At 40.5% G+C, this 24946-nt stretch overlaps 4 protein-coding genes across 6 annotated transcripts; 3 read left to right on the top strand and 1 right to left on the bottom strand.

Annotated features, from left to right (window-relative positions):
• Positions 1–49: 49 nt before the first annotated feature.
• bicdl2 (BICD family like cargo adaptor 2) lies at positions 50–5476 on the top strand. 3 transcript variants are annotated; one of them, XM_038708015.1, is made up of 10 exons: positions 50–199; positions 901–1409; positions 1884–2099; positions 2334–2450; positions 3144–3290; positions 3545–3634; positions 3885–3959; positions 4688–4770; positions 4872–4986; positions 5098–5476. In XM_038708015.1, exons 2-10 carry the CDS (start codon positions 1179–1181, stop codon positions 5263–5265), a joined length of 1242 nt encoding a protein of 413 aa, XP_038563943.1. In that variant the 5' UTR covers positions 50–199; positions 901–1178; the 3' UTR covers positions 5266–5476. The 3 variants fall into 3 exon arrangements, with proteins under 3 accessions (XP_038563943.1, XP_038563941.1, XP_038563942.1); XM_038708013.1 differs by having other exon boundaries at positions 51–199; positions 3488–3634; XM_038708014.1 differs by lacking the exon at positions 50–199 and adding an exon at positions 234–363 and having other exon boundaries at positions 3488–3634.
• Positions 5477–6151: 675 nt separating this feature from the next.
• On the bottom strand, positions 6152–11129 carry si:dkey-71l1.1 (uncharacterized protein LOC569883 homolog). The gene is made up of 10 exons (XM_038708016.1): positions 10982–11129; positions 10315–10514; positions 9787–9854; positions 9564–9656; positions 9328–9429; positions 9082–9187; positions 8784–8906; positions 8580–8656; positions 8386–8488; positions 6152–8046 (listed from the first exon to the last, which is right to left on the bottom strand). The coding sequence occupies exons 2-10, from the start codon at positions 10496–10498 to the stop codon at positions 7907–7909; spliced, it is 996 nt and encodes a 331-aa protein (XP_038563944.1). The 5' UTR covers positions 10499–10514; positions 10982–11129; the 3' UTR covers positions 6152–7906.
• A 151-nt stretch (positions 11130–11280) lies between these two features.
• fdxacb1 (ferredoxin-fold anticodon binding domain containing 1) lies at positions 11281–14983 on the top strand. The gene is made up of 6 exons (XM_038708012.1): positions 11281–11403; positions 11703–11891; positions 11988–12144; positions 12958–13161; positions 13258–13416; positions 13520–14983. The coding sequence occupies exons 2-6, from the start codon at positions 11714–11716 to the stop codon at positions 14763–14765; spliced, it is 1944 nt and encodes a 647-aa protein (XP_038563940.1). The 5' UTR covers positions 11281–11403; positions 11703–11713; the 3' UTR covers positions 14766–14983.
• Positions 14984–15917: 934 nt separating this feature from the next.
• On the top strand, positions 15918–24944 carry alg9 (ALG9 alpha-1,2-mannosyltransferase). The gene is made up of 15 exons (XM_038707950.1): positions 15918–16083; positions 17855–17990; positions 18707–18841; positions 19191–19261; positions 19416–19504; positions 19866–20001; positions 20106–20193; positions 20409–20514; positions 20912–21034; positions 22276–22430; positions 23244–23373; positions 23469–23616; positions 23720–23849; positions 23945–24075; positions 24269–24944. Exons 1-15 carry the CDS (start codon positions 15944–15946, stop codon positions 24390–24392), a joined length of 1842 nt encoding a protein of 613 aa, XP_038563878.1. The 5' UTR covers positions 15918–15943; the 3' UTR covers positions 24393–24944.
• Positions 24945–24946: the final 2 nt, after the last annotated feature.

Raw genomic sequence — 24946 nt, 5'->3', positions numbered from 1 at the left:
TTCCTCCCTTTTTAATTCAGGAGGTGGAGCCACTGGCTATATTTACATACTGTATGTTTCCACTGCCAAGGAAACCAGCTGAGCCTCTCTTGTGCAAACACTCCCAAATACACACATACACACTGACACACATACACTTGCACACTCACCAAACAGGAAGACTATACCTGTTTGGAGTGAGTTGGCTGGGAACTGTCAGGTAAGACAGACTTATTTTTTGTTTCCTTCGAAGTCAGGGCAGACATGGGTTAGCACAGGTTCCAGCAGTTCTTGTAGGAAGTAGGGATTCATTTATTACATTGCTTTTAAATGATTCTACATCGGATGACAGCATGATTCCATGGTTTCATGGAAGTGAGACAGGTGAGATGGCAGATGGTGACGTCAAATTCAAATACAGAAATGTCACGGGAGAATGGGGTGATTCAGACTTAAGAGGTCAACTATATTGTCATCAAACTTTAGTGTATATAGACAGAATTCATCTAGACATGATCCTGTCGTGACTGGAAATAACAGTGTGCAGAAGAAACTTCTTATTAAGCCTTATTTTAGGCAAAAAACATTTTTAAGACAAGCGTAGGGGAGATTGTTTCTTAATGATTTGGCCTAAATCTATTACTTTAGAGACTGTTCTATGAACATTCAAGACTGTTGTTTTTGTAGGTAATCGTAGAGCACAATGCCTTTGGAATTTAGGGAGGGGAGCAGAACAGAAGAGATGGTATTTCGGTTTGAGTAACAAAAGCACCGGTCAGACAAAAGACCTCCTTAAAGGCTATGTGAGATTATATTGCTAGAAAACAACTAGTGTGACACACACACACAAGACGTCATAGTATATGTTCTGAATTTCAGTTACAGTTAATAAATCTGCTCATAGTCTTTTCTCACCCACAGAGTTATCTGTGACAAGGAGAAGAGATGATTTGAATGATACCAGCATCAGAATCACTGGCACCGCAGTGAAGAACAAGTTTGGCAGATACTCTGGATTACAACATTGGAAAAAGTAATCACATCAAAGCACGCCAGACCAGACTGCCAACAAACAAGGATTCCTGATTTTACAAAAGTTCATGGCTGTCCACCTGCCACCTGTGTGAGTGTGGATTACAAGTCCAAGGACCTGGGATGATGTTTTCTAAGTGACTCCTACAAGCCGGCAACTGTCAACAATGTTCACTCCTAGGAAAAGCAGTCTTCCCTCCCCAAGCCTGGAGGACTCCTTTTTCCCTCTCTCCTCATCCTCCTTTGCTCTCCCCTCCTCCACATCCTCTCCTGGCAGCAGTGACAACGGAGGAGGGATAGAGACGGATCTGATACTAGCTGCAGAGCTGGGACAAGCTTTACTAGAGAAGAATGAGGAGCTGGCAACCTCTCTGGAGCAGAGGGAGAGGGAGTTGGAGGTAAGGATAAAGCTGCTGTAGACACTGTTTTTTGTAAATATGCAAACTTAAACAATATAGTGAGGTAAGAACAAAGAAGAGAATCGTGCAGAAAGAAGTTACACATATTTATATATTATTTTTATTGTTAAAAGTATCAGCATTGGTAGTATTGTTATTGTTGTTTTGAACACTGCTTTCTAAGTAATTTACTTGCATGCATTTATTACACTGCAGGTATCTGTCCCTGATAGAGAGTAAAAATGAACAGGAAAGGCCTTTTTTTAATTTTTCAGTTTTGACATGTTGCAGTAGGAAAAGCACAAGTGTAAATAATAAAATGTCGGATGTGAAATCGACTTTTGTGGCCTTGAAACTGACACATTTCACTTCACATTCAAAGTAACAAGAATACAGACATAAAATTATGTATTTCAGTATCTGACATTTTAAATGTTGCCCTGAAGCCACTTAATGTCGTGTTTAATGTCTCAGGCTTTACAGCAGGAGAGGCATATTCTTCAGAGGAAGCTGGAGATGAATGAACTGACGTCTGGGCAGAGAGAGGCAGAGCTAACTGCAGATTTAGCTGCCTTGAGGGCTGAGCTGGAGCGACATCACAGCCACGGGCGCGACCGGCGAAGGGATGAGAGTGAACAGCTGACTCAGTTAGCCAATCATAACCAGCGCTTGGTGGAGCAGCTAGCAGAGGTTAGTTTGAACCCTGCCTTAATGAGCTGCTAACCCACCAAAGAAAACATTGCAATTATACTTTTAAAATAAACAGAATCTAGGTGAGTGTGTGTTTGTTTTTGTGTGGAAATGTGAATGTGTGTGTGTGGTGTCACAGTCACAAAGACAGTAAAAATGCAGGCTAGCAGGTTTTGGTAGTCTCACCTTTGTTACTCATTGAACAGATGTCTCAACTGTTCATCACCCATCTAGGCTGTAACACTGGAACACACCTTGAGGACTGAGCTTCGTTGCCTCAGAGAAGAGATGGAAGAATCATCTTTCAGCCGAAATATCAACTTCACACAATTAGAGAACGTACAAGCAGAGGTATCCTTACCAGTCACTTCTTAATGTTCTGCAGAAGTAGTCCAAGTAGGCCAAAGTTTTAGTGTGACAGTCTTGAACATATTGTGCTGTCTTGAATACTGCAGGATAGTAGGTCACACACAAAAGGCGTTACATTTCCAACATGGCCAAATTGTATGAAATGATAATACAATGTGAAAGTAAGGAGAGCTGGTTTCAAATTCAAGTCAAGTCTCAAGTAATTCTATGCTGATCATCAAAGTTAAATATTCAAGGCGTGCTATCCAAGGCCAGCCTGTGGCTGTCTTAAATGTTTTAATTTGGGGATTTTACCAAGCTGAAACTAGAGACTTAAACTTTTTTGTTTCAAAGTCTCAGTTTAGGTCAAGTCTTTAGGAAGTCAAGTCTGAATTCAATCTAAATCCTAGTCCCGTTTTGGTGGCTTGAGTCTGAATCTAAGTCTCGAGTCTATGGAAATACTGGCAGAATATTAAGTAAACCCATAAAGATTTAACAGATTTCTGCACATAAGCATCCGTATAAAGCATCAACATCCAGTTATAAATGTATTTGACACAATCTAAAAGAAATGCTCAGCAAAGCATAATCCAACAGCCAAAGTGCTCATGGCAGTAATTTCGTTTAGTCCTCTTTCATTGTATATCATTATTCAGTATTTCATGGTCATCCATCTTTTGCTTTTTTACCATACAGAACAGAGTTTTGCTGGAGCGGCTGTCGCACATGGAGGCACAACTAAAAGCTTCACAGGAGCAGAGCGACAGACTTCGCGTGGAGAGAGAGCAACTGAGAGATAGACTGTCAGAACTACAAACGACCCTCAGAGAAAAAGAGGCAGAGGTGAGGATCAGAGGCCAGCTGGTATTTAAGATGAACTGTAGCGCTGAATGATAATGCCTGATGGAGAATCATTAGCTGCAGGAGAAATTACTCATCACTAACATGACTACTTTGAAGCTCTTGATCAGGGTGTGTGCCTGTGTCTCACTCTGTGTGTGTGTGTGTGTGTGTGTGTGTGTGCGTGTGTGCATATGTAGATAGAGCAGGAGCAGGGAGTGGTGTTTGAGTTGAGAACTGTGAATCGCTCTCTACAGCAGAAAGCTCTGAACCTGGGAGAAGATGGCATTCTGGACAGTACACACACACAACCATTGTCTCTGCTTAGTGAAATTCAGCAATCACAGGTACACACACACACACAATGAATAACTGCACTGACAACTTTAACATTTGCTAGTGTGTACTAATTCTGACCCTGTACTGACATCCTTTTATTTATTTTTTGATAGTTTGAGACTGAACCCGTCTTCTAAATCACCATCCTCTTTGTAGTCAAATTTGCATTGAAAGCACAAACACCCAGTAAAAAGTACTTCAGTTGATACTGACCTTCCTATCTGCGGTGTTGTTGTTTATATCTCTCCTGCTAACCAGGCTAAAGAGGCTCTTCTGGCTCACTCCACAGTCCTGCAGGCAAGAGACAAAGAGATACAAACGCTCACAGAGAAGGTCTGTTGAACTGTATACAACCACACATACCTTTTTCACACACTTCAACTTGTTGATTTACATGAGTAGGGCACATACTGCGATTTGTTGCTGGTTTTCATTTCAGTGGGTTAAGGTTACTTAGAATGGGTGAAAATTGTTGCTGCTAGAGAAATATATGCATTTGCTGATTTGTCTCTAGAATATACAGGCCTGGCTAATTGTTTAAATAAATAACAAAGATATACTGAGCTTTAAGAGGAAAGAGTGTAGCCTAACACCAGAAAGTTAATATTTGAATCAATGAAATCAGACCACTTGCATCTTGCTACAATTATTCACTGTGCAATATGATGTGTGGGCAGAGTTTGATAGGAGACTGTTTCATCTGTTGAAGAGAGGAGGTTTCTCTATGCTCGCCTTAAATTTGAGTATAAGTGCACATATGAGATTATTTTTGAACATCACAACTAGAGCCATTCATGGTCTAGTTTCCAACTTACACAAGTGTGATGTGCCTCCACATTGCATACACTGACATTTCAGTGAAGTAGGAGAAGTAATTTTAAGAACTTAACTTATCATACACAAATAATTAAGTAGGCCTTAAAACATCACCGGAGGGGATCTTCAAATTGTATAGACATGATGGAATCTGAGTATTTTTAGGAAAAAATATAGTTAATTATAAATATAATTAAATTAAATTAAATTAAAATAAAAGTTACAATTATGCCTTTCAATTGTAGTTGAAGTCTCAACAAGAAGAGCTGGAGTCTTTGAGGGAGGAAATCAAGCCATTTAGAAGCAGACCTGGAATGCCAAGCTACAGGTAAAGTTACACAAGACATATGTTGATTTGATTTGAAATAATCTCATTTAATTTGAGCCCACAGCGATATATGTTTTGCTAATCTTCACATCAATGTCCAGTTCTTTAGAGGTTGAACTGGACACAGTGCGTCAGGAGAAAGATACACTAACTCAGCAGCTTCTCAACACCATCAAACACAAGGTGTTGCTGTCTCAAGAGCTAGATGCCTGGCAGGTGAGTCTGTGCAGGGATGTAAAATTCCAAATGTTGACTTTTGGCTACACATTTAAAGTAGTTCAGTGTACAAGCTGACTTTTTCCATATGAACCTTTTACCTTTTTGCAGGAGGACATGCGGTTGGTGATAAATCAACAAGTGCAGCAAAGGGAGGAGAGACAGAAAGAAAAGCACAAAGAGAAAGAGAACACTGTGGGACTCCAAAGAAGCAAGTCTTTGAGAGTGAAGGGAGAAGGAGGGAAAGGATTCTTCTCTTCCTTTTTCAAAGAAAAATGACAGAGAGAAGTGGCAGCAGTTTACACTGACAGAGTATCAGCCTTTGTCTTCGTCACTGTGAGCTTATGCTACCAAATAATGTGTTATCAGCGTCAACAAGGAAAATGTTTACAGACCTCATATTTGAATATATTTGTATTTATGTATGTACAGTATATCTGTAAATTCAGTTTTTAGGACTTTGTATTAAACATGTAACGCCACAAATGAGTCTCTATTTGTTGGTTCATCATTTGTTTCACCACAGTATCTTAAGGCTGCATTTATTTATTTTGGTCACAAAAGGAGAGAGACTGCAGGAAAATGACAGAAACACACTGGCACACTCCCACAGACACAGTCTGACATGGTCCATTGCTAGCTAGCTTACAGCTAACATCTGTTGGTTGTTTGTGCCAAAAAAAACAACCCACAACAGTCCAAAGGCTGACTTGGCTTCTGTCTGAACACACCTTGAGGCAGGACAAGCTGAATTGAACACGAAACAGACATCTTATATTCTTATAAAGCTGTTTATGTTATCAACAACTATTAAAACATCCCGCAGCCATGGAGCAACACTGACATTAATTTAGAATCTGGCCACCTGATAAATGTCCAACAGTCACTCTCCCTTTAGCTTTGTTTTGGTCCCTTATAATCCCTGAGAAAAATATGTGTTTAGCTTGCTAGATGCTAAACTATGTATGTAGAACCAAAACAATGAGCTAAAGGAGGCTAAAAACACCTTGGTGCTGGGGGTAAGCTTAGCTAGGTGGTAATTTTCTATTGGTTTGTCACAACAGGTGATTAGTGGTGCTTTAAATCACAATGAACACTGTCATATCTACAGAACTGCTATGTAGTATGATGAATATTAATGTGGAAGAAAAAATAAAACAGTAACTATGATAGAAATAACATTTTTAATAAATTAAGTCCAAAAAGACGGTGACTCCCTTCCACTTCTCTCTATGTTTATATTACATTAATGTATAAATAAATTCATAATTATGCAACATTTCTTACGTTAAACAGGACTGGAAATGCCCAGAAGCAGCATGGTTAGTGCAGGTTGCATACAGGTCAGTGTTTCCATCTACATACATACATACATACAGTACAGGCCTGGCTCAGTAGTGTCAGTGCATAGCCGCTCTCATGTCCCTCAGCTGGAGGTTAGTATATGTGGAGCAGCATCTTTTCCCTTAGAGTCAACAGGCTGTTCATGTGTGGAATCTCACACACTTTTACATGCTGGCCAAAAAAATAAATATGTGCACAGAATCAAACACTCAATCACTTACTCATACACACAGTTTTAAGAATCATACTGGTGTTTTAGCTCGATTTCATCCATTTTACATTTCTGCCGACCACTTTTTAGATTGCTCCTCTCTCGCATTTGTATGAAGTTCAGCTCACAGAGACTGGCCTGAGATAAGTGACAATTTAACCTATGTTTTTTCTGGTATCATGAGGTAATGCAAGAGGGCAGCAATCTTTTCAAACCTCATCCATGTTAGAGCATTCAAGCAATCAGGAGCCCCCACATTCAAGATTTAGGAGACAGATACATTGGTGAGCTATGCTAAATAAAACCCACAAGAATAACAGTGAGCCAATGTGGACAGAATAACGTGAATTTGACTGGCATGACAATTTACAGAAGCCCTGAGAGGCAAGTAAGACTTTTTTGTTTCTCTCCTTTGTTTATGACTTAAGAACTGACGAAAAGGGGGTTAGCCCTGATAATCTTTCTAAGTTTGCTAATTTCTTTTTAAATTAAGGTGGGAAAGTATCCTTTGGGCTCTGCGTAGGCACCTCACCTCACCAATATCACTAATGCTCAGGAGATGAGTGCCTATGATCTTCTGAGAAGTTTTAATCACCCACTGCAGAAATAAATAGGACTACAGCATTTTGAACCTGTCAAAGCAAATATTTTTCACCAACTAAACAAACTTAGAAAGATTATCTGGACAAAACCTTTTTTATACCTGCTCTTAAGTCATAAACACAGAAGAGAAAACAATTTAGATCAGAAAAAATGGCTCACCATTAATGTTTTACTCACTTGCTCAGAGCTTCCATACAAATGGCTGCCTGGAAGATGGGAAAAATCATGTATTAGTTTTACAAATAATGGTGTGCTTTAGAAAATGGTCGGCAGAACGGTCAGGTAAACAAGAATTATAGTTATAGATAACAAACATTAGTATCTTTCCATATACTCTACTGAATATACATTAAGTTTCCTTATGGTAAAAACTTTTTTTATTTTCAGTACAGTTTGCATCTTATCCATTCTGTTTCCATTGTCCAGCAGGTGATGAGCAGTCTGGTTTCTGGGGGACAGTAACATTTCTCCACTCACAGTTGTTGAGCCCCTCATCCATTTTTCCTGTTCAATCCTATTGTCCCAATCAGAAAACATCACCTCAGTTTTGAGAGGTAGGTTTCAAGATGAGATGCAATCAGTTTAAGGAAACATTTTGGGATTCAACCTCCGAAACAATCCACAATACTCAGGTGGTTCGTAGGAAGCGTTTGAGTGAGGCTGATAAACCTTGGAAGATCAGGTCATCATGAAGCCTCTGAAACAGCTCTCTGGAAGGATGTCCTGATGGGAGATGTAATTCCAGCAGGGATTAGTGGAGGATTATCCCACGTTGACGCCTAGGCCCACTTGCAGCTTGTCACCTCTGTGATTTACAAAGGCACCCATGATCAGGGTTGCAGGGAGCGGGGTCAGACGCTTCTCCAACACGCCTCCTATTATGCACCGACTGTTAATCATACCTGGATACACACAAAAAAAAGGTCTCATTCAATTCAATTTTATTTAAATAGCGCCAAATCACAACAACAGTTATCTCATTGCGCTTTTCATAAAAGAACAGGTCTAGACCGTACTATGTGATATTATTCACAGAAACCCAATAATTCCCACCAAGAGCAAGCACTAGGCGACAGAGGCAAGGCAATCTTCCTTTTAAGAGGCAGAAACCTTGAGCAGAAACATGGCTCAGGGTGGGTGGCCATCTGCCTCGACCAGATCTCAGTCTCATATCTTGCATGTTTTCTTGATAGTTTTCATTAAGCATGACATTTGACTCAAAGTTGCAGAAAGAAATTTACCTCGAAAGACCATGTTGGCCTCTGGGAGTTCCATCTGGTACCCAAATGAGGTTGTGGTCTCCTGGGTCCTGGTGCTGGCTTCAAACTCCACTCCAACTTGGATCTGGTGAACACAAACACATTTCCAAAGCACATTTTCAATATGCACCAAGAGTAACTGATGTGTTTATAAAGCCCAGTGGTATTTGCTATACCTGTTTGTTGGCTCTGTGATAGTAACTAGCATGGGCACCTCCTTTCCCAGCATTCAACGTCGCCACCCAGTTTGGTCCTGCATGGAGACATGGAAAAAAGGTTAAAACACTGCTGCTAAATCAGGTTCAAACAGATCAAGAAAGATGCCAGCTCAATTCAGTCAGAGGTGTGAAGCAGATTCACAGTTAAGCCCAAAATCTCACTTGAGTACTGTCCAGCCAAAGTTAGAATTCCACCTTCCTCAGCTCGGCCCCGATGGTAGACCAGCTCCCCTCCTAACACAAGCCCAGAAGACACACTCTGCAGGAAGTGTGCTACGAGGATAACTGTCCAAGAGAAACACACAGAGATACACTGATTTGCTGACTGCATTTGTACTTTTTTCTAATATTGGTGGAAACTGATAGCATGCCAATATTTTGATCTTCATCACGAACTACAGATGATAAAACTGAGTGATGCTCAAGGAAGGCTTTTATTGTTCCACCTGTCATGTCTCACCTGACTCTCTAAGGACGTCTGGGTTGGCTACTGTCACGGCTGCAGTGAAGTCGCTCCCTCTGTACTCAGTTTCAAACTGCCACGTTACAAACTGGGACTGCTGGGTCTAAAACACAATCAACTCAACCGTTAAGTTGTTTGCAGCAAACAGCATTCATTTTGTGCAAAGCTAGGGACTTGTGACCATGTCTGAACATGGGATGGGATAGATGGGTTTAAGGAAAGAGACAGACATTAGGATCTTACCTGGAACACTGTTCTGGCTCGTACGCGCTCAGTGAGATGCAGCAGAGCGTGAGCATTCAGACTTCCCGAAGAGTCCATCTCACCGATCAATGCCGGGGCATCCTAAAATGTGAAGAAGCATAAAGATGCAACCTGTCAACTCAAAAAAGCAGCTTAGAGCTAAGCAGCTATACAGCTGAACACATAAGCGATAAAGTAATGGTAAAATATTTCTTATGTGATGAGTCGTGCTTTACCTTGTCCTTGCTGTAATCATCAGACTGCAGATGCTCAACGTGGAATCGATAGTACGAAGGACTGACAGCACTAAGGTGGAGAGCATGACTGACCTGGAAGGAAACACATGGCTCATGTAAAAGATTAGATTAATACATTTACAGATGTAAGAGATTTACACCCTAATTATATTTATATGCCACAAATTGACTGAATGTAAATGAATGTGGGTGGAAGAGACACCTTGAAGAAGCTGCTCAGAGTTTTATTGAGGATCATCTTGACTCCCTCAATCTGTTGAGGAAAAACATCTGGGGAGACAGAGACAAAAACAGACAGCTCATGTAACATTATCATCACATTTGGTGCGTTCACATACACTGTTATCATCTGATTATTCCCCATTTCTGATAGTGAGATTGATTTCAGATCAATTAGTTTCCTTTTTCAGATTAAGGGATTATGTGTAATTAATGTTTTCTTGAGATATGATTATCGAGTCACAAAAAAAACATTATTTTCAAAGCTAAAATAGTAAAAATAGACTTTTACACATTATTTTGGGAGAGCTAACTACATTTGAACTTTGGGGTTGGAAAAAAATGTTCCACGAGTACGATGTTGGCATTGTTTTACAATGAGATTTTTCACCACATACAAAATGCTTTTTGCGTCAAGCATTCAATTGCCTGACTACTTTTCTCCATGTATTGTCTGCCCCGTCCTCCGTGGTGTATACTCCACTGGTCTGGCTTTTTTAGCCAGACATACCTTTGCAGCTCCTGTGGAGAGAGTGAAAGCTGCCTGGGTTGGGTAGGCGGCCATCTCTCCTCTCCCAGCGTGGCGGGCTGTCCCAGTGAGCAGGATGTGTGTTCCACCGAGAAGGAGCGGGGTTCGTGGAGAAAGGCCAGTTCTGATGGCCCGGACCGGAAGACAAGGCCAGAACGCTGCCCATGTGGGCGCAACACTTCCTACAAGACACAAAGGAAAGATTTACCATGATGCTATGACCCATTTACTTAAATAGTGCAGGTGCAGCATGCAAAGCCAGACTCACAGAGGCAGAGCATAAAAAATACCCTGAAATGTAATTTACAGAAGAAAAAAAAAACATTTTCCTTAGCCAAACAGAGCATAGACAGATGCTTTGACTATGAATAATATAAACGAACAACACCTTCACTCAGAGGTAATGACATCAAGTATGAACAAAACTGAATGAATGAATACAAATTTATATTTAACATTCATTTTGCTGGTGCTTTAAAATGGCTTATATTGTATTTAAAACTTGAGTTGCACGAATGATTATACGACTATGTGCATCGTTCAAGGCTGTCCTTATTTTCAAGTGCAGGTGCAGCAATTCCGTTAGCTAGCATGACCTTAGCTTCAGCAAAAACAGACATATATGTGCGCTAGTTGTTTCACTACCTACTTCCGTTGTTGATAAGAGACCTTAAAATTCCGAGCGGAACTGAGGATCGCACATCAGAAAACCTGTCAGGTTATTTTTTTTTTAGAGATAAACTACTGATAAGCGAAGGCAATCGATGCTGGGAACTGATGCAGCATTTAGCTCCCTCCTCCAGATGTGATGCGCCACCCTGCAAATGTGTCCCTCTGAAAACATGACGACAACCCTGTGGTCTGAAAAAAATACGACTTTACATTTGCATGTTTACCACCCAATGGTAACATTAGTAAAATTATACCTTTACATTTCCACCTCCTTAAGTTTAAACACATTAGTTTTGTTGTTTCGCGGCTTCGAAAGCTCGGGGCAATAACGTACTGTTCATTATGTTTCTTATCGGACTACTGTATCTGCGACACAGCGCTGAACGCAGTCTGCTACAGGTGAGATAATATTATTCGACTTTCATGTGCCGCATCGCCGGGGAGCGAGAGAAGGTCAACGCCATTATTCAACATTAAAGTCAATATATTTTCTGTTATTTTGCCGAGACATTCTTTGACACAAGATACTGACGTTTCCTACTAAAATGTGCGATCATAGTAGCCCGTGAAGAAGACGATCATTGTCGCTCCTACGCGTCTCTTCCTTTTCCACTCGAGCAATAAATGAGGGAGCAGATTTTGGGGTAACGTTAATCATTCAGGGGATTGAGTTTCTCTGTGCCCCCCTTCATTTCCAGTTGGCGTGGACATGTCTCCTTCACGGTCCATATTGCTGGTGGGAGAAGGGAACTTCTCATTTTCTGCCTCTGTGAGCCAGTTACACTCTGAAACCGAGACCAGCATAACGGCCACTTGCCTGCAGCGTCAGGAGGAGGCACTGCGGCATGAAGGTGCAGCCAGTAACATTCAGATCATCAAGGACTCAGGTACGACTTTGTGGGGGCTTTTTATATTGGTGCTGACTTGTATTTTATGGGAGTGCACTTTTTTGTACACTTTCTTTGTTCTTATGCGTTCATCAGGTGGAGAGGTGGTTTTCGGGGTGGACTGCAGGAAGCTGGGGGAGTGTGCCTCTCTCCAGGGCCGTGCGTTTGACCGTGTGGTGTTTAACTTTCCTCACTGCGGGAGAAAGAGTGGGGTTAAAAAGAACAGAGAACTTCTTAAAAACTTCTTCCTCAGGTACAGCAGCACCGTGCAGTACAGTTAGATCCACTCAGAGCATGTTCTGTAGTCAGAGATCTCTCTTTAGCGTCCATCATGTAAATCCTTTTATATTATGTCAGCTGGTGTAAATTGAATTATAACATTATTCATTAAAGTTCATTTTGGACTTTGAAATTGTTTGACCAAAGAAACAAATCTCAGCTGGACTCACTATCACTTTATTCTGAGTTTTCAACAGCATCTCACTCTCTTAAGCAGTGGATGCAGTTTTGTAAGGAAGATTATTTTTCCTTTTAACACAAATCACAGTGGTGTGGGCATTATTCCTTTTCTTCACTCAGATTTATAACACTTAATAGCACTGTTTTTGCAATGTATAGCCCAAAAAACAAATGATGAATAGAACAAGGTATCATTCCTGTGTTTTCTTTCTTGTACTGACCAAAATGTGTGTGTAGTAGTAAGTATTGACTAAAAGCTGGCGTCGAATGCTTGTTCTTTGATCAGACAGTTCCCAATTGAAATCAGAATTATCAGTTTTTTCAAAGATTTATGTAATAAAGTTCTCGTATGGCCGCTTGTGTTTAGATATCATTTAACATTTGAGGGCTTTGGCTTCTTCTTGTGTTAAATGAAGACAAAAATGTTTTATAGAAAAGTATGTTTATGTTTCTCAAAGTCAAGTATTAGGGGAAAAAAGTTTGGTATCATTACCGAAACTCTGATTATCATTAGTTCTGTTGTCTACATACCTTTTTATGAACTGAAAAGGTTTCCAACTTCCGTTTTCCTTTAAAATATACTGAATACTTTTATCTGGGCTTCCAGTTGTGTTCAGGTGTTGGCTGAAGACGGGGAGGTTCACGTTTCCTTGTGCAACGGACAGGGTGGAACACCAGTGGACCGCCCGAAGCGAGAGTGGCACAACAGCTGGCAGGTGGCCGCCATGGCAGCAGAGGCAAACCTCATCCTTACCGATGTCCATCCTTTTGAAAGTGAGAAATACCAGGGCTACAAGTGCACTGGATACAGGTAAGGGGTAAAGGTGAGTGTTACAGTGAATAGAAACGGCCCTTCGTGTCCATGTGCATACTGACACTGTCTAACAATGGTGTTGCTATTGTACAGGAGCCAAGATAAGGGCTTTCATGTGGAGAGAGCCTTGCTCCATGTGTTTACTCGCAGCCTGCCCTACACCTCTGCTCAGATACTAAAAGTGGAGGAGGCTGTTGAAGGGGAGAATGTCCAGTACTACGTACCAGCCGAGCTCAGTGATTACATATTCAGGTGCAGTAACTCAGGGACTCGCATGCTGTTTGAGTAATAGGCCACCAACGCAAAAACACAAAGTTACATAACCGAGTGCTTACTGTCTCTTCTCTTTCATCAGGGGATTTCTCTGCTCAGGCTCTGTCCACCCTGTCAGATTGGTGCAAGATTTTATTCTCCAAGGACTGGCGGAGAAGTGTCCAGTCTCCATGACAACAGAGACCATTCCCTTCCTACTTATGGCCAAACAGCTGGAGAAGTGCTGTGGTGACGTCGACAGCAAACGCTGCTACTGGATCCACCTGCTTCAGAAAGACCTCAACTGTGATGTTCACACCTCCACGGACAAAGCAAAAGCTCCGTTGGTGCGTACAGACACTCGAGACTCTCTGTCAGCCAGATGTGTCACCTCAGAGAAAGTGGACACGGCGAGGAGCAAAGGAGCTGAGAGCTTAAGGTCGGCATGCTCTCTAGATGTTGATCCTGAAGGGGAAAGTGGTCTTTATATGCTGCGTCCATCACTGCTCCCTCATATTGAAGAGCTTTTAACTAAAAAAGAAGAGTTGATTAACGATGCAGAGAGTAATGGGGAGAATGAGGGGAATAGTAAGCTTGTTGAAGTTGAAGGACACAAGAAGGAGGAGTCCTGCGGGGGCTCGAATGGTGTTACCAGCTTGTTATTTGGCATTAGTGGCCTGGTGTTCAGGAATGTGCCTATCAACCTTTGGGCTCTGCCTTCCTTTCATGAGCTTCTCCTCAGAGGTGTTTTCCCTTTAGAATGTAAGCCAATCAGATTGCTTGGACAAAGGCTGGAAAAGCTGCTCGCTCCTTACGGGGTCTCCTTAATCACACAGCAGGGTTGTCTGCGTCTGATGGCACAGCCAATGGGTTTGGTTGGAAGAGTGTATGCAAGCAATGCAAGAGACAGCATTCGCCATGTGAGTGTGACTGTGTCCCTAAATCTAGACCTCCTCGCCGTGCTCCTGTTCTCACTGCCCGACTGGCGGCTGCTGTGGTCACACGAACCACGCTTTTTACAACAGTTTGCATCCCGCCCATCGCCAGGGACGCCTTTCCACCCATTCTCCCTGTTCCCCGAGCAGTTCAGCTTCGACATCAGCTTCTGGACAGGGCCGACGTGGGAGGAGAGGAAGTTCCACGCTGTGGTCCGAGAGGCCAGTCATGGGACAGTGGAGCAAGTTAAACTCATTGACACGTTCTCACACCCTGACCTAAGCCAGACCAGTTACTGCTACAGACTCATCTACCGCTCACACACACATGCTCTGTCACACACACGAGCCCTCGAGTTTCATCAACACCTACAGTCCTTTCTTACCTCTCGGTTGCAAGTCACCATCAGGTAGCTACATTTAAATGTCAAGGAGAAACAAGGATAACCTCTTACATAGGTCACAGGTCTGTTTGTAACTGCTAATTATATGTGTATTTTATGAAAACCTACAGTTGAACAGTGTTTACAGTAGTTGAGGTATTGCTTGTTGTAGTCTTTGAAAAGTGACTGGAATTATGTGTATCATGTGTGTTTTAATTATCATACAATAAAGCTGTCATTTAACATAAATTTCAGAGTGTCACTGTAAAATAGTTTGTCACATTTAATACATGCTGCAATAAAGCATAAAGCAAGTATTTTGTAAACAGCTCAATTCATCAGATCAATAATCTCTGTCTGAATAGTATTCATAAACAAAGACAGTTTATTCCTCTGATGGTAATGCAGGAAATATTTGTGGAACAATAGAGACATAGGAAAAATAGAGACAAAGTTTTGAGCTGGGAGTTAGTTGTGTAAGCAGTAGTTGATTTCCAGAGATTTTTTGGAAAAACTGCTCCACTTAAAACCAAATATGAATTAATTATTAATTTATGAATTTACTCTTCATATGTTGAATTGTATGCTTGCCTGAAGACAAAGACATGTTTAGCATGTTCAGATGATCTTCTTTCCACTGAAATACTCTAGGTTATGTTATCAAGTCAAAAACAATTATGAATTGTTAATGTGCCACTTGAACACAGTTCACTGTATTTTACCCATAATTACTTCGTTTAGGAATTATTTAGTTCTTTCCAAGACACAGTAGTGACTGTTAAGAAGCCCGCATGCTTATAATCAAACAACTGATTGCTCCTTGTTCAGCTAAAGAAAATTTTGATTTATTCAATTTATTGTAGGCCTTCTGTGCAACGAGTGATTTCTTTTTATTTAAAAAGACAACCCATCTTCTTCTTTTTTTTTTTTTTACATATTGTAAAAAAATAAGGACAATACATATATATATATATATATATATATATATATATATATATATATATATATATATATATATATATATATATATATATATATAACGTTAGACAGCGAAGTTAAAAGGAAGCTGGATGTAGTTGACTGAGAGGATCAATCCCAATACCGTTTTTCGCGACTCAGAGCCATCCATAATCTCTATGATGAGAGCTGTCAATAACCGGACAGCGGCGGAAATGAACGAAGTCGCACTCGGGAGCAGCATCGGAAAACATGGCGGCCAAGGCGCTCCGGCAGCGAAACAGGCGAGGCAGCAGACAAGATGCAAACAACGTGAACATCCCCTCCGAAGCTCGGCAACCGAAAGAGGAGAAAGGCAGCGATGACAGCAGTATCACAGAGACTCGGCAAGAGTGAGTATGAGCCGGGAGAAGGGACGTTAGACCCACCGGTGCGGGAAGCTCCATCCCCGGTGTGGCTGACAGCCTGAGCAGTGGAAGCTAGCTAGCTAACAAGCTACTTTGATACGTTAAGCAAGTTTTGATCACTACAACACGATAACAACGATTGATAACAACCTAAATAAATGTGTTTGCAGTACTTTGAAATATAATGACTGTTTAGTTTCCGTCCAAATAACAAGTTAGTTGCCTCGTTTCTGTTTTAATAGAGAAACGTAACGCAGTTCATTCATTCTTCCCAACTGTCACCAGATTTACTACAGCTGACCAGTTTAGCTGTCAGGAGGGGGTCAACTCATGCTCAGCACGGACATGAAGGTTCATTTTAAATGAGCGACTGGAGTTGTTGATAGTTTTCTGAAGTCCTCTAAAAGACTTTGTTGACAGGTTGTATTAAGATGACGTGTCATATTAAGTTAAAAACGTAGGGAGGATTTATGCTGAACTGCAATTGAACCGACTAATCTGATGATGGGTGTGAACAAGAGTAAAAAGTAAATATTATAATAATAAAAGATAATAAATATCTTCAGCCATGCTTATTGTAAACACAATATTAGAAACTACACCTGATACAGCTATGGATTTAGGATTAAAGGATATGAAAGTTTATTTGTCACAGACAGTACACAAACAGTATATGTAAGGAGATACAATATGGTGTGCTCTTATAGTGCCAAAAGACTAGTGTGAAAACTAACAATTAGGAGAAAAAAACCCCAAAGGTAATGGATTAAAATTCATGATCAAAATATATAAATGTATGTAAAATGCACACGTCACAATTTTAAGGCGACCCATGCGATGTTTGTACACGCTGGAGATAATGGTGTGATGTAATCAGAAACCTCAGTAACTCTGAGGTCATCTGTAGACAGCATGCTGTGTGTCTTGAAGCGAGCACTGTCTACATGTGATGGTAATATAATTTACCAATACAGCACTTTTCAGGCAGGATGCAGAGGTAGTAAAATAAACAGAATGACAGTTAAAAAGAAAAGAAAACAAATTATGTAAAATGTAAATTATATAATAGTAATAATAAAGCTTGGATCAATAAAATTATGCTACTAATGATAATAGTAACAATGATAGTCACAGTTAATTATAATCAAGGCTGGTAGGACAAAGATAAAATTGAAATAACGTTTAGATAAAATATTTAGGTTTCATCCACCAGCTGAAAACGGACAACAAACAGACCGGTAATTGTGAAAACTGGAACCGGAAGAGTACTAGTGGAGGAGAACTGTGTAATCAGTTTTAATTAACCTTTTTTTTAATACACTAAGTGATGGTGCTCCGACATAGTTCAACTGTGTTTTCTATGTAATATTGTATATACTATATACTTAACTTTTCTCTGTTGAAAGCTGACTTAGCTTGTGTTCCACCAAACACTTCTGTAATAAAGGGCATATTAATTAGCCAGTGTTTTATTAAAAGCAGCTAAGCCTGTATGTTAAAACACATAGGCAGCATCAGTTAAAGGCGAGAATACAGGTTCATTAGATTGTGTGCTTCAGATGGCTAATTAGACTTATTAAAATGTAGGTAATTTCCTATTAAATATCCCCAAACAGATATGATGTGTTACTATTTAATTACAATGAGGTACAATGTAAAAACCCAGCATTTTGTTGCTGAAATGGATCTTAATGATAATGCATTATATTACTGTAGGGTATTTAGCAATTGTGCATCTGTGATTTTTTTTTAATAGTTCTGTAAGTCGTGGAGGGCAGGTATGGGCTCCAGAAGCTTCAACTGCATTTAAATGCCTACTCTCCGCACGTTTCTGTGCAGCTTTGCTCAGCAACATCTCAGACTGTGATGAGACCTTCAACTACTGGGAGCCTGTGAGTGCAACTCACTACTGTCAGAAATGCTAAAGTGCAATATGCTATCTATTGATCGACTGATATGCGTTTTTCAATAATTGGTGCCGAGATTTAGAGAGCAGGACGGCCGATGTCAGAACAAAGAAAAGTCATGTATAACTTGATTATTCCATGCCAAGAACAATCTCATATACATGGTTATCTTATCTAGTAATGTGTTGTTTTAGATAAAATTTTTATGAATGAATTAAAGGAAAAAATACATTGTGTTATGCTGTAGATTTCTCAACGTGACTGGTGTTTGAGAGAGACTGTTTGTCAGAAGTGACGTCATTCAGCTGTATTATTCTCTGCAGTAACAATATACATTTAATGTTGGTTTTAGATTAGATTAGCTGTCATTTAGGATGGGAGAAACGTGTTAACATTTAGAAAAGATGATGGCCATTTAGGGCTTGAAACTAACTTTTCACCACCTTCTTAAAACTCACAAGAGGGAGCACTAATATCGTTCCACAGCAGCCACACTGACAAGTGAGTGCAGGTATTGGCCAGTGCCGATTATTTCAAATGCCTTATATTGGCCTGATTAATTCGTCGATTGATTAGTGCTGTCATAAATGCTGTAATTTGTGACCCTCTACAGGGATTTTTTATGCCTTTTTATTTTATTGTACCAGAAAGTTACTGCTATTCTGCCATGTACGTAATTGTTGTGATGACTGTTTTGACAGATGCACTACCTGCTATACGGCACGGGGATGCAAACATGGGAATATTCTCCATTGTACGCCATTAGGTCGTACGCTTACTTATGGCTACATGCTCTTCCTGCTTGTGTCCATGCCCACGTTCTCCAGACAAATAAGGTAACTGTTCCAGACTTGCTGTCATTTTTAACATTTGTTTTTATTGTTTAACTGACCTACAGGATAAGCAGCAGCTCTTTTGTGTTCCCCATTTTCTCTTCTTTTAAACTGCAGTACAGCAATTATTTTTGTGTAGGAACATAAAATATGTGGGAATTAAGTTACAGATCCGCTCCTTTTCAATATGTATTTTTCTGTAAAAATCTGTAAAAACTGATGTAGCTATATGTTCCTACATGGGGCCACCCAAAACCGTACATGAATTCACACATGCACACATACTGAGGTACGTGTGTATATCATTATACTGTGAATATTTGCAGACGTTTCAGGAATGATTGTGTTGCAGGTGTTGGTGTTCTACTTTGTACGGTGTGTCTTAGCGTTCTCCTGCTGTGCCTGTGAGCTCTATTTCTACAAGTGAGTTAACACTCCTCTTAAATGCAAGTGGGCATCCTAAGTGCTTTAGCTTGCACATTTTGTGCTGATTATATAGATATCTGTATATAAAGTGTGTGTGTATATATGGTATGATATGAAAGTTAACTGTTTGGTTTGTTTATGTGTGACACAGGGCAGTTTGTAAGAAGTTTGGTTTGCATGTGGGTCGTCTGATGTTAGCATTCCTCGTCCTGAGCACGGGAATGTTCTGCTCGTCTGCAGGTTGGTCAGATTTACTGAGTTAATCCATTTTTGTACTTAGTTAATTTTCGCCCATTCTGTCAATTTTTATCATCTATTCAGTTTGGTATTTGATTCAGATACTACCTTTCTAATACTGTCTTTAGTGTTTACCACCCAGCCTTTAGAACGTATTACAGATCAGATCCAAAATATAGAGCAGATCTGCCATTTAGACATTGTGCTGGAACATTTCATATTTATGATACCTTTTGTGATCTGCTTGTTCACTTTATTCCCGTGTTAATACGAAGGTTGAATGAAAAAGGCTTTGCAGAGGGAACATATTGTGACTGTGACTTTTGTATAAAAATTCATCCTCGTCTTTTGTTCTTCTCCTCAGCATTCTTACCTTCCTCTTTCTGTATGTATACGACGATGGTTGCCATGACGGGATGGTTTCAGGACTCAACACCGTTAGCCATTATGGGCGTGGCTGCCGGTGCCATTGTTGGATGGCCATTCTCTGCTCTGATTGGGTAAGGTCATAAACTGAAATGCCTTTTTATTGGCAATACTTTTCCCAGACCGACCTGTCAAATTCAATGACTCTTAATGCAGGTTTGGTATATTTTCTCTGCAGGATTCCGATTGCCTTCGACCTGCTGGTGTTAAAGAGGGAGTGGAAAAGTTTTCTCACCTGGTCAGCTGTTGCTGTGCTTCTGCTGCTGGTGAGAATATAAAAAAATACATTTAAATGAACAAGGCTTTAAATTTACATATTACAGGACAGCAGTGCATGTAGATGAGTTTCTTTACAGTTTCAAAGCTGCAGTGTGTACACAGAGTTAATCATTAATAATAATTAGGTGACAGTAATAGTAAATGTTTACGAGCAATGGGTCCATTCACTCTCCGCTCTGTTTATCCTGTGTGTCTTTCTCAGGTACCCCTAGTGGCAGTGGACTCTTTCTTTTATGGCAAACTGGTCATTGCTCCACTCAATATTCTACTGTATAATGTCTTCACACCACATGGACCCGATCTGTACGGTAATATACGTACATGTTTGGGGAATTTATCATAGTGATTGTTAGACTGATTGTCTATTATTTTAAAGACAGAATGGAGCAAATAGATCTTGAATGAAAACATGAACATTTTAATAAAGCTGCACTATTTTTATTGGACACTAGAGGGCACACCATCATTAACATCATCATATCAAACCCTCTAAAAGTGGTGCCAATAGATTGTATTTGTCTCCATTACTTTGGCAGAAATAGGCTTTACCCACAGTAAAACAATATATGTAAGACCTTTGGGCTTGAGTATCCACCATCATCTGGTATTCCAATTTATTTGACATCTGTGGATTTTCAACCTTTAGAGTTATGTTTTTATTGTGATGGTCTGTACATGAGCTGTTTTGTGTTGTTTGATTTTCAGGTACAGAGCCGTGGTATTTCTACTTTGTAAATGGAATCCTGAACTTCAACCTGGTGTTTGCTCTGGCACTGTTTTCTCTGCCATTGACTACTCTCATGGAGACACTGTTACACAGGTTCAATGGTGAGGACTGACCATGTTTTTCCGATTCCGTCTGATTCCGATCGATTGGCTAGCGACCGGAATCAGACGGTTTCGGCTTAATCAGCTGTGATCTGTGACCGGGGCATATCGGTGTCACATATATGATCCTGTACCAGTCACATTTACACCCGTGCTGCGCTGCACACTATTTCACGTCGGTAAACAACTATTATCACAGCCACACAAGCAGAGTACCATGTGCTAAAACATGTCGTTAGGGTAGAAGTTCTTCACCATGAGTTAAGAAGAAACAACATTCGTCAAAATAGGCCAAAATAAGCCTTGTTTCCCACACAGACTTTACTTGGGACGAACCGCCCAGGTTTATTGATGGTCGCCAAAGTATATTTGGCAGAGAGAGAGAGAGAGAGACGTTATCTGGTATTACGTAAGAGGACGCGGCCACAGTGGATATTTTGCAAGCAGGGACCAGGTAAAGCAACCGTGAACATACCTGTTGGTGCTAAGGTCATTCGGTACCACACAGTCTCAATTGTTTAAATAGGCTACACCATTAACACCAGCCTCCCACACGGCTCAACTGCTGCTGTGAAAATCCACAACGCTTCCACAACTTTATAAAACATTCTGCTGACGAATAAAGTCAACAGAGCAGATGCAAACAGAGAGAGAGAGACAGGTGTAGATGAAGGGAAAAACAAGGTGAGCAGTTTAAAGCAGTTTGTGGGTAAACACTGAAATAAGGTGGAAAATTAAGTAGAAATAAAATTTTTAAATGAGAAATAACCTACCTGAAAGTGGGCAATGTATTAGTTCAAATATTTTTAAATTAAAATATAAATATATCCCCCACCACTACAGTTACATTGTCATTATGGACCCCAGGAAGAATAGTCGGTGCTTATGTTGGTGTTAATGGGGATCCTAATAAAGCAAGAAAGTGAGAATTTTCCATTAAAGAAAATTTACGGGTCAGGCCATTAAAAAAAGTCAGAATCAAGAAAATTGCAGTTGATGCATCTCTACAAAATGACTAAATGTTGTCATTGCTTGCAGTTTTTGAGGGAAGGAAAGAGTGTTTGTCGTATAGTGGCGGTAATGTCTCACTCTTTCACCTCATTGACGTGCTCTCCTGTTTTTTAGGACAGACTGAATGCTGATATGTAATGTATGTAATGAAATCATTTTTGCTGCGATGTTAACTTCTAAAGCAGCTACTCTTGTGGTTTCATATGCTTGTGCACACGTGTTTTCTGCAGTGCAGAACCTGGGCCGTCCATACTGGCTGACTCTGTCTCCCATGTATCTGTGGATGTTGGTTTTCTTCACCAGACCCCATAAAGAAGAGCGTTTTCTCTTTCCCATCTACCCTCTTATCTGCCTCAGTGGAGCTGTAGCCCTCTCTTCTCTACAGGTGTGTGTTGCCATTTTCAAGTTTTGGCTTTGTTAGCAAAACTGTACTCTGTGTTAGTTTTTTTACCCTTTTTAAGGGTTCTTTCACACCTGCCTCATTTAGTTTGGTTGAATTGCACTAGAGTTTGTTTTCCCCCTTGGTGTAGTTTGTTTGGGCAGGTGTGAATGCAGCAATCGCACTCTTGTGTGCACCAAAAGCGGACCAAACAAACAAACTCTGCGGGGTTTGCTTGTGGTATGAAAGCAAACGGGCCAACCACAGCAGAGATGTGATCTGAGCATTATTTCCAAAGCTGAACCACTAATAAATCCATCTGCTGGCCAAGACATGTGTTCAGCAATCTTATAACTGATCTGTATAAGCCATGTGTAGGCTATGTTTATGAAAATCATTTGGTAGCGTATACGTGTCAGCACAGGTAGGTATTTTCCTTTATTGATGGGTAAAAGCTGTTAAAAAAGAAGGGCCAGTAGTAGGCCTACTCTGTTTACCCTGTTAGTTCATAAAACATTTGAGACAGCGATACCACAGTATACTATTGGCTAATAAGCCCCAAATTATTACTGTATTACATGTCCTGTTTTTACGTTATTATTCATACCGCAGATCGACCACATAGATGGGCAATGCGGTCTAAAATTACTAATCATGTTTATAATAAATTATTACTTTGTGAGCTCTGTGAACTACCAATGTTATCATTTTTTTCACTTGGACTGGACCAAATGAACCAAACTACAGGTGTGAAAGCACCCTAAGTCACGAAATATGCATGTGAAATTAGTTTTTACAGATTGATTTTATTTCTTGCAGAAATGCTACCACTTCCTGTTCCAGCGCTACAGACTGGAGCACTACACTATCTCCTCCAACTGGTTGGCTCTGAGCGGAGTAGTGGTCTTCGCAGTGCTGTCACTGTCACGCTCTGTCGCCCTCTTCAGGGGTGTGTGTACACAGAAACACTGATCTCCTAAGCCCCAGACAACAAAAAACAACAGTTCAAGATGGATGAAATGAGATTTATTTCTCTGTCTACAGGCTACCACGCCCCTCTGGACCTGTACCCAGAGTTCCATCGCATCGCCAAGGATCCAACTCTCCACTCAGTCCCTGAAGGCAGACTTGTGAGTGTGTGTGTGGGCAAAGAGTGGTACCGCTTCCCAAGCAGCTTCCTTCTACCGCACAAGTCAGTATCCAGGAGTCCAACACAGGTCTTCAATGTCTAGTTTGGAAAGTGCATTTTCCAGGTGTGACTGTGTGCTGATTCAGTTTCTCTTCCTAATCTCCAGCTGGCAACTGCACTTCATTCAGTCTGAATTTAAAGGGCAGCTGCCTCAGCCATACGCCTCTGATCCTCTGGCCACACAGATCATCCCTGCTAACATGAACGACCAGAACCTGGAGGAGCCAACCAGATATGTGAGTGCCTCAGACACAGGTGCATGTTTGCTGGCACATGGACACGTGTAGCTATAGTAGTGGCATTTTAATTTTAAAATTTCTTCTCTGGGCAGGTGGATTTACGGTACTGCCACTACGTAGTAGACCTGGACACAGATGAAGAGACGCCACTTGAGCCACGTTATTCAGCCAGCAAAGAAGAGTGGAACGTCATCGCCTATAAGCCTTTCCTTCAAGCATCAAGGTGTTTTCCCAAGTGCAATTTACACAGATAAATAAATGGCTTCCAACTCTTCTGATGATCATAAAATTTTAAATCTTAAAAAAATCTTAAAAACCTAATGTATTGTAGCTTAAAAAATACTTAATTAATTTTTCCTGCATACAAAGACTGATAGACTGATGCAGATTTGTAATTAAACATCTTTCTCTTTCAGGTCATCTCCTCTCTTCAGAGCGTTCTACATCCCGTTTATATCAGACCATCACACCATCTACAGCCGCTACGTCATCTTGAAACCACGGCGGCAAAAGCAGCCTCGAAAGCGGACCCATGGTTGATCTTGAACATTAACCCCAAGCACAAAATCCTAACATCAGAAATCAGTCACTTCCCCTCAGAACAACTGGCATTTGTGACTTTGTGTGTGTGGTCGTGATTGTTGGACATGTGTGCATGCGTGAAGTATTTGTGCCATGAAGCATTTGAAGAAATCAGACCCTTTAAGGACATTATGTCTGCAGGCGTGCTTGGCAGGTATCAGCTGGACCTGTATATCAAACATTTTATCCCAGTTTGTGTTTGTGTGTAAATGAATGTCCTACAATGGATGCACACTACAAGATTTTACATGTATTTAGCCCAGAACAGGCCATTACACACAAATGTATGTGTTTCTTTTCATAAATTCAGAAAATGTGTGAACATGTGGCCTGTAGGGAAGATTATTTTCAGAATAATTAATGTAATAAATCTTGTAGTGTTTGCTTGTCTGCTCTTGGAACAGTATCCTATTGTGTGCGCTGTTGGGTGTGAGTGGTGGAGATGAATGAAAGCGATGGTGCGTTATTAATTTAACTTTGAATGTTAATAAAAACATGATTTACTGCGAATA

This window comes from Micropterus salmoides, unplaced genomic scaffold (genome assembly GCF_014851395.1).
Source record: "Micropterus salmoides isolate LMB-PRFRI ecotype aquatic unplaced genomic scaffold, ASM1485139v1 Ms_hic_scaffold_9, whole genome shotgun sequence".
NCBI classification, from domain to species: domain Eukaryota; kingdom Metazoa; phylum Chordata; class Actinopteri; order Centrarchiformes; family Centrarchidae; genus Micropterus; species Micropterus salmoides.
This window is presented reverse-complemented; position numbering and strand designations above follow the sequence as displayed.

Bases quoted from the DNA above. Each gene is read 5' to 3' on its own strand.
- bicdl2 (XM_038708013.1), top strand. From the start codon at position 1,179: ATGTTCACTCCTAGGAAAAGCAGTCTTCCCTCCCCAAGCCTGGAGGAC. The intron at 1,410-1,883 runs GTAAGGATAAAG...TTAATGTCTCAG, and splicing joins AGAGGGAGAGGGAGTTGGAG to GCTTTACAGCAGGAGAGGCA. The intron at 2,451-3,143 runs GTATCCTTACCA...TTTACCATACAG, and splicing joins TAGAGAACGTACAAGCAGAG to AACAGAGTTTTGCTGGAGCG.
- si:dkey-71l1.1 (XM_038708016.1), bottom strand. From the start codon at position 10,498: ATGGGCAGCGTTCTGGCCTTGTCTTCCGGTCCGGGCCATCAGAACTGG. The intron at 9,657-9,786 runs GTGTCTCTTCCA...GTTTCCTTCCAG, and splicing joins CTCTGAGCAGCTTCTTCAAG to GTCAGTCATGCTCTCCACCT. The intron at 8,489-8,579 runs GTATAGCAAATA...TGTGTTCACCAG, and splicing joins ATCACAGAGCCAACAAACAG to ATCCAAGTTGGAGTGGAGTT.
- fdxacb1 (XM_038708012.1), top strand. From the start codon at position 11,714: ATGTCTCCTTCACGGTCCATATTGCTGGTGGGAGAAGGGAACTTCTCA. The intron at 11,892-11,987 runs GTACGACTTTGT...TGCGTTCATCAG, and splicing joins TCAGATCATCAAGGACTCAG to GTGGAGAGGTGGTTTTCGGG. The intron at 13,417-13,519 runs GTGCAGTAACTC...CTCTTTCATCAG, and splicing joins CTCAGTGATTACATATTCAG to GGGATTTCTCTGCTCAGGCT.
- alg9 (XM_038707950.1), top strand. From the start codon at position 15,944: ATGGCGGCCAAGGCGCTCCGGCAGCGAAACAGGCGAGGCAGCAGACAA. The intron at 20,194-20,408 runs GTGAGAATATAA...TGTCTTTCTCAG, and splicing joins TTGCTGTGCTTCTGCTGCTG to GTACCCCTAGTGGCAGTGGA. The intron at 24,076-24,268 runs GTGTTTTCCCAA...TTTCTCTTTCAG, and splicing joins CCTTTCCTTCAAGCATCAAG to GTCATCTCCTCTCTTCAGAG.